This window comes from Choristoneura fumiferana, chromosome 3, assembly GCF_025370935.1.
Source record: "Choristoneura fumiferana chromosome 3, NRCan_CFum_1, whole genome shotgun sequence".
In the NCBI taxonomy this organism is placed as follows: Eukaryota; Metazoa; Arthropoda; class Insecta; order Lepidoptera; family Tortricidae; genus Choristoneura; species Choristoneura fumiferana.
In genome coordinates, this window is record NC_133474.1 from 1,100,377 (window position 1) to 1,109,328 (window position 8,952).

General features: G+C 37.4%; 1 protein-coding gene across 1 annotated transcript; it reads right to left on the bottom strand.

Moving 5' to 3' along the window:
- Positions 1-2,502: 2,502 nt before the first annotated feature.
- LOC141445685 (uncharacterized) lies at positions 2,503-3,542 on the bottom strand. The gene is made up of 2 exons (XM_074111573.1): positions 3,220-3,542; positions 2,503-2,912 (listed from the first exon to the last, which is right to left on the bottom strand). The coding sequence occupies exons 1-2, from the start codon at positions 3,341-3,343 to the stop codon at positions 2,503-2,505; spliced, it is 534 nt and encodes a 177-aa protein (XP_073967674.1). The 5' UTR covers positions 3,344-3,542.
- Positions 3,543-8,952: the final 5,410 nt, after the last annotated feature.

Here is an 8,952-nt window from a genome sequence, read left to right on the forward strand (position 1 = left end):
ATCATAGGCACAGATGGTCTATATATATCTATGTTATGTTCTTGGCAAAACTCCCACCAAATTTTATAAGAAGTATTGTATTGTTTTAAAGTGGAATCAGAAAGAGATGCAAACATTACTTCTATTGATGCTGGAGGAATAGCACGTTTCAGCCAGGCCTGCCTGATAATATCCCGGCAATTAGTGTAAGCTGACTGTGTAGGGGATGGCTGGCCCTGAAAGGAGAATGAAGTAAGTATTTTTCTGGTTCAAAAATTATTAGCTCAGATATAAGTAGTGTACGCATTAAAGGGTACCAGGGCTGTGAAGGCCAGTGGGGCATCACTAGAATACCAACAGCCTTATCATTTTTAATCTTCTGTATACATTTTAGGATCAGACTAAATGGAGGAAATGCATAAAAGAAGTGATTAGTCCATGTGATTGTAAAGGCATCTATGTTGCTTGCATCTGGATCTGGCTTCCATGATATATAAATAGGGCATTTAGCATTAGCTCGAGATGCAAATAAATCGATATTGGGAATGCCAAACTTGTTTACAATTTTTTGAAATGCTGTGGTATTCAATTCCCATTCAGTGTCCGGGTTTATTCTGCGAGATTCTTTATCTGCTTCTTTGTTTTCGCAAGACTTTATATAAGAAGCATAAACCCATATCGTCCTTTTTTCACACCACTGCCATATTGATCTGGCTAGGTTATTTAAATGTGGGAATTGAATACCACCCATTCTATTAATATATGCTATGGCTGTTTTGTTATCGACACGCAATAAGATGTGTATATGTTGTTTGTCTTTAACAAAATATTTTAATGCCAAGAATATAGCGAGTAGTTCTAGAAAGTTTATATGATAAGATTTCTCATCCTCTTTCCAAAAACCATTTGCCTTGATTTTGTTACAGACAGCACCCCACCCAGTCCTTGAAGCATCAGTAAATATCTCTAGATCAAATTTATGATATGCTAGGCTTCTATTTGTATTACTGATATTATTAAGCCACCAAGCCAAATCCAATTTAGTATCGGGGTGTAAAGCCATATGGGTGTCATAATTACCCATTTTCTTAGTTAAGTACATAAACTTGTGGTGTTCTAAGAACTTAGTATAGAGCCAGCCATATGTAGTAGCAGGACATGCTGCGATCAATGTGCCAATTAATTTTGCAAAGTCACGAATAAGACAATTATCAAGTTTTAAATAGTACTGTACTAATTTGGAAATGTTCAATTTCTTATCTACAGGCAACTGAAGTATCATATTCCTGGTATTAAAGATGAACCCTAAATATTGACAACATTGTGTAGGTTCAATAATGCTTTTGTCAAAGTTTATTACAAAACCTAAACATTGTAATAGAGAAATTGTTTTTTGAACATTGTCTAAACAATCTTGATAATTGGACCCTATACACATTATGTCATCCAGATATTGGACGGATTTATATCCTTTTTCCCTTAAATGTGTTACCACTACTTTCATAAGTTTTGTAAAAATGTAGGGTGCTGAAGATAAACCATAGGAAGAGCAGTGAATTCATAAGTTTATCATACTGAAATCGTAGATACTTCCTATCTTGTGGTTTATGTTTACCAGTAAATATGACTCTTTTATGTCAATCTTAGCCATATAATCCCAGGAGAAAGGAGGTTCATTGCAGTTCTATAATCTTCCATTTTGAAATGGGAAGATTGAACAAATTTATTTAATATTTTTAAATTTAAAATGAACCTTTTTACTTCCATTTTGTTTGGGTACAAGAAATATTTTAGATATAAACTGGCCAGCACATGGTGTACAAGGAGAAACCGCACCAATTGTCAGTAAGTTTTCGATGGCTGTCTGCATATCATCATATTGATTATCTGTGTTATCAGGGGGCGGCACAACAGGGCCCAGGCACAGAGCTTTGATAAGGTTCTGTTGCAAAGGGGATTGAATATCCTTTTATATATTCAAGTGTGTTTTATCTTGGCATATTTTTTCTCAACAATTGATGAAATGTGCCAATCTACCACCATGACTCACCTCTATGGACGAAGAGCAGGTTGTTTGGCCGGAGGAACTCTGGGTTTCTTCACAGTTGGTTGGTACTGCTGGCCTTGGTATTTGCGCGTGGGTATGTTGAAGACTGTGTTCTCTTGTGTCCGCCCTTCGGCATTGTCTTCTGATGATTGAATCGAGGGGGACCATTGAAGTTTCCCTGGCGGTTTGGGACAGGAACCACTTTTTTAATAGTTTTTCCACTTCTTTGGACACTTTGTAGAGACTTAATTTTTTCAGTCAGATTTGTACCATATAAATACTCATCTCTCTCAACATCCTTGATGACATCAAGGAATTTTTTGTCCAATACGGGGAAGACAAGATTTTTCCTGGATTTTGTTTGGGTATGGTGCAAGTCCGTCAAACCCTGCCTGCCTCACTCAGCACTGATATAAGGTTTAGTCTATTTACATTGTCACTGCTTATTAAGGAAGACAATGCCGTGCTCAAAATGGTCAACCAATGCCCAGTTGGTTTTGCTCCATTTCTATTTTCTTGTCCCTGTTTACTATATTATCGCTAATGGATGCAGCGATTTCCGGGTTTAATTTTGGTGCCTTTAGGAGAATGCAATTTTCTGGCATTAATTTATCTATAAGTTTATCTTTACTTTCTTTCTGGATGCCATTTTTCAGTATGGTCGACCAAATTCTGGCCAAGTCACTATTTATAGGTGGGCCATATGAGGGTTTTTCAGGCATTAAGTCACCCAGTGCCTGGAGCACGTCAGGGCTCGTTGTAGGAACCTCTGCGATTGACTCCACCATGTCCACCGTAACTGAAGTTGGTGGTGGGGTATCACCAACTGTTTCTGCTTCAAGTATGGTTTGAGCACCAGATTCGTCGTTTTCTTCGTCGGTATGATCTGAAAGCGACGAATTCATCTTGTCAGTAGTTGTACCTGGCTATGTCGCAACTGCTTAAACTACACCGCACGGATGATGTTTAAGAGTAAGAAGACAACGTGCGTATATCTCGTATACGCCCCGTGTCAAGTTATCGCGTCAGTGTATCGCGTACACCACCCGCGTTTATATACTTTGAGGTTGTGAAAATTTTCGAAGACAAACCATGTGGTTGTGCTGTACCCAATACAAAGTATTGGCATCGATCATTAATTGATTCTGTTCAACTTGTACTAGTAGGAAACATGCAAAACGATAGATTTTTACCTTGAAAGGATGTGGATGTGTCCTCCGGTTCCGAGACAGCTTCCAGCCTTTTACGTTTCAAACTTTTTTCTATACTTTTAAGTTTTTTAATGTAGTAGTCGATATCATGCTTTCTTTTCGGCATTTTTGTTATTTTTAATGAAAAAACAAGACTTTATTCAGAAAATTCTGTTAGGAATACGTTACTGTTGCCGCGCAAACGAAAAGAATGACAAGTGACATGGGTTGTCATAAACAATACATGGCGCGTTTAGTTTTTTTTTTAGGACTGGGATCTAAAATTGCGTTCAGTTGCCGAGTGACGTCAAGAAGCTGCATGGTAAACATATATCGAGAACGAAGCATGCAGTATAATTCAGTCACTCCTGCTGGCTCGTGCTGAGGCACCGACTTCAAACAGGTAGAAAATTATTTTTATGGTTTTTGTAGTCGGTTCAATTTTTTGGTATTTTTTTTTATTTCACGCTTTTTAGTGTACCTAAAAGATCTAAGATAGAATAGTTTAATGTCAACTGCTCGTCACCTTTTACGACAAATTGATTTTTCCGACGTCTCTAGTTCATTATTGAGGAGTTCTGGTGCTTCATCACCCGTTCCATTTTACCATATGCATTACGATGAGCATAAATTGCTTAGCAACTGTGTTAAAGTAATTGAAATTCCGTGAAGTCCGTAGTTGTTATTGAGTAGTCACTCGTTCCACTTCACCAAATGATGATTTTCAAGAGCAAATGCACGAGTTACTAAGTACTAAATATATCGAAATTACCATAGGTGTCCCTACAATATTTGAAGAGTTTCCTCGATTTCCTTAGGATCCAATCATTAGATCCTGATTTGGTGCTTATGGGACCTAATTGAAAGCATTCCTAGACGAACGAAAAAAAAACAAGTCGGTTTATAAATGACGGTGTTTTGAGGTAACACACACACACACCACACACACACACACACACACACACACACCACACACACAACACACCACACACACACCACACACACACACACACACACACACACACACACACACACACACACACACACACACAAACATCACGCCTGTATTACCGTTACCGCTTCGGAGCCACTTTTAGCTTATTTTTTCTGAGGTAACAAACATAAAAAAAATACAACCGAATTGATAACCTCCTTTTTTTGAAGCCGGTTAAAAATATAAGAACTCAACCGTACAATGATGCAACTACTACCTAAAGAGGCGAGTCAAGTGAAGAAGGGGCGATGATATAGGTGAGTGGTGAAAAGTTAGGTAACCCAGCAAATGTTACAGGGCTACGCCATTAGTTCTTCTTATTATTTCTTCCATCAAGCCCCCTACTCCTCTAAAAGGAAACTGTAATACGTCTTCTATTTTAACCTATATCTTAAAACTTCTGCCTTCAGCAAAACATAATCAAATCACAAAATATATTCATAAACGCTCATAGATTATAACTTTACGGAATCATGAATAGAAAGTTGAAAACGGAGTAATTTGGCGACGGAAGCTTTGGTCGTTTGTTCCGACTAAGTTTAAAACTTACCTCAAGCTTACACGTGAAAGTTTAAACATTCCAAATTTTCTTTTCAAATGTAATGCGAGCATATAAATCGTCTAGATATTTGATGCTCCGGGATTGAAATTCAGCTTTTTTAATCCCCGACCGTTGTGTACCAGGCGTACCTGGGCGGGGTGGGACCTTTTCATAATTAATTTCGCTACGACTTCTTTGGCAGATGTATCAAATGTCAATATGATATCAGAAGCACAAAGGTACAACATTACACTGGTCGCGATTAACGCGGTTATGCTATTTTTTTTTTGAGAATGGGTTATATGCACGTTCTCTCTTTTGCAAGTCGTAGCCTTTTTCTTTTCTTTGTGTGTTTGTTATTTCTTTACCCGTTTTATACTTTATTATTGGGAACTAATAACCTGTGGCAACTTTGTTGGTCAATGTTTGATGTCATTGTTTACAATGTAAGTTTTATTGTACCGTTTGTGCCCAAATACATAAATAAATAATAAATAAATTGACGTTTGACGACCAGATGGCCTACTGGTTAGAGAACCTGACTACGAAGCTTGAGGCCCCGGGTTCGATTCCCGTGTCGGGGCAGATATTTGTATGAAAAATACGAATGTTTGTTCTCGGGTCTTGGGTGTTTAATATGTATTTAAGTATGTATCTATCTATATAATTATATTTATCCGTTGCTTAGTACCCATAACACAAGCTTTGCTAAGCTTACTTTGGGACTAGGTCAATTGGTGTGAATTGTCCCGTGATATTTATTTGATATTTATTTATTTATAAATAAATTCAGTTTTTTTGTATCTTGTGACTATTGCTGGTTTAGTTCTCGTACGTGTTTTGCATGATATTATAGGAACTCATCATGCAGTGACAAAGCCCTGTAAGGCTGGCCACAGACCAACTACGTCATCGAAACTAAGTTTCATGCCAACATCACAATAAGAAGTAGATGGAAATCTTTTATATTTGAACTCAAAGTCCGTTACATACCTTACTAGATACAGTCACAGTCACAATTGAAGCTAAAATACTAAAATAAGCGTGTTACAAAAAAAATAACCTAACCATAAAAATTCCATTTTTAATACAAGCTTTTTTGCTGACTGTACTTTTTGTTGACTGAACTTGCATTGTCACCCAAACTACATACAAATTTCGAGTTGATGCTATTAACTGTTGAAGATTTCCGTCCTGCGGGACTAGATTATTGTATTGTCACACAATTTACAGAAGTGTGCCAAATTTCAAGTCAATCTGACTACTGGAAGTTGGTCAAATTTAACTTGCAAGATTTGATTACAGACAGACAGACAACGGGACAGGTGAAACTAAATAAAAGCTTGTCATAAAATATTTCATTTCAATTCATTTCATTGTTTTTATAAGTATTTGTTAAAAATGTCATTTTTAACACAAGTTTTTTTGCTGACTGTACTTTTTGGTGACTATAATGGCCACTATCGTTAACAGTTAAGGAGCTCCGCCCTGCGGAGACGATCCTGGCTGAACCACCTGGATGTCACTACCAGATTATTATGTTGTCATCAAATTTACATGAGCATACCAAATTTTAAGTCGATTTGACTACTGGAAATAGGTCGAAATTCAGTTGAAAGGTATGATCCGTACATACATAGCAAGTTAAATAACCTAACCTAACCACAAGCTTTGAATGTTGAGTTGAACTCTATTCATTAACAAAATTAGAACGTTGACAGGCAACTAGAGTTGCCAACATGGGAGTGGGCAACAAAAAGTTGGAAAACTCCCGACTTTGTCACTTCAACGTTCAATATCTCAAAAACGGCTGAACCGATTTTGATGAAACATGTCTAAGAACCATCGCTAGAAAACCTGCTTTCAAATAAAGAAAACCGCATCCAAATCGGTCCACCCGTTCAAGAGATACGGTGCCACATGACATATAGATACACAGACACACATAGCGGTGAAACTTATAACACCAATCTTTTTTCGTCGGGGGTTAAAAAAAAGAATGACCACTATATTACGCTATGATAGTAATACAGTCAAGGGCAAAGATATCGACACGGCCAAATTTATAAAAATATGTATACACGACTTTATGCACTTAACATTAAGGCCGTGTATACATATTTTTGCAACTTTGGCCGTGTCGATATCTTTGCCCTTGAATGTACAATGCACTCTAAGATAGGTAGATATTTTTCCACCCCCTTCTGCCCCACCCCCACTGTGACCCCCCGGTGGCCATCATAATCGAACAGCATGTGTGCTTATCTGTGCCATCTTATATCTGGAGCTGACGTGTGATGCGGGGCGGCATAAAAATAGTCTGCAATTGAGGGTCCAATCCAGACAGTCAATTTTTATGTCCTACTTTTAATCTCTTGTGAGACAAGATTTATACTTATCGTCAACGGCCGTAATGAAGCCTGTACAACTATGAAGTTTACTGAATATTGACAATATTATTTACTCAAGGACAAAAATGCAATGCTTATTTTGCTGCGTGCGACAGAATAATAAGGTATGAATTCGCCGCTAGAGGCGCTAGTGTAGCGTGAGATCTCTGAAATATAGAAATTCATAATTATATTGTGCAATGTGACAGGATTTACTTCACAATCGTCGTTGACTTTAAGTTGGTTATTGATGAGGACGGTCGAAGAATTCGGTCACTCAATGGTACAGGTACCAGCACTATTATAAGTGTCCATAAATATTTGATACGACTCTATTTATAGAGCCGGTAAGACGTGTCAGGTATTTAGGCACACACCGCGTGTGCCTAAGGAAACCTGGCCGAAAATGCGTTAGGTGCAATCAGTGAGTGTGTCTATCGCAGTTTCGGTCAAATTTCGCTAGGCGCTTTTTGCACCCCCAAATCGCTCGATGGGTTAAGCAGCGGTTTAGTCGCACCTTTACGGATTAGTCCGAAACACGTCAAGCTAAGCTCGATTTCAGACGTGAGTTACCTATCCGATATGTTATCGATTAAAATAGTTTCTAAATGTTACTATGAAAATTCAAAGTATTGTAAAATAGGTACAAACTACGTATACAAGTAGGTAGATATGTATTTCGTTTCATGTACAACATGAGTTTTCAATTTGTGTTCGTTCAAATGCAAATCAATTCAGTATGTTTTTTTAACTCAGACTCAATAGACTCAAAATGAAAGTAAGACGTAAAATTTCCATTTCAAATATGTCTGTATTTGAAGTGGGTATTCAAAAACACGTCTAGGGTTGGACCAGACTGAATAAAAGCGTTCTTAATGCAATCTCTTTTATTTACTGTGCGAAATTACATTCGCTGTGCTGCGCAATGCCACACAAGACTCCAAGGAACAGTAGCGTAAGTTTTTGTTCAAATTCAAAAATTCAAATGATTTATTCAGTAAATACCGCAATGGGCACTTTTACACGTCATTTTTTAAACTACCAGCGCTTGACAGACGGACCACATTGCCAAGAAGTGATCCGCAAGCTTCAGGTTTTTTTTTCAATAACGGAACCCTACAAATAAAATACTTAGAATTTATGTGTGTTTTAGATTAAGAGAAAAAAAATATTAATAATAATGACTCAGTGTAGTCACGAATTTATCGGTACAAAATTTTTGATCAATCAACCGTATGAAACATCCATTTTGTTACTGACACAAATTAAATACATGACGGATAACGGACGGGTCATTATAGAGTCGAGTAAGTCTTCGGTAGTTTTATAATGTCTCCTAAAAAGTTCACAGGAGTGTTCAGTCAAACTATCACCTGCTGAAACGCTTGGGGATAAAGAAGAACTTTTTAATAAGCTAACGTAACGACATTAGTGTAGTTTCACGCCTTTAATTCAAGCAGACTCGTGATAGGTGTAAGAGCTGCCGCAGACTTACGATTTTAAGTTGACCAACTAAATTGCACTATATACCAATACAGTTGTCATTTAGTTTAAAATCTGCGGGCTATCATTAAGTTACTGGTCTATTGGTATCAGTGCAATTTTAAACCGCTTAAAACTTGTTAAAAAAGGCTACAAGTGTTCGTCCCTATTATGCCGAATAACAGCCGGGATAACACGGATTTGTTATTCGTAACCAATCCAGAACGGTGCGAGGAATGGTGTCCTAAAGTGGAACAAAAATACATCAAAAACTATTTGTAAGAGCTGCCGAAGATACGATTTTAAGTTGACCATTTAAACCTGTTGTA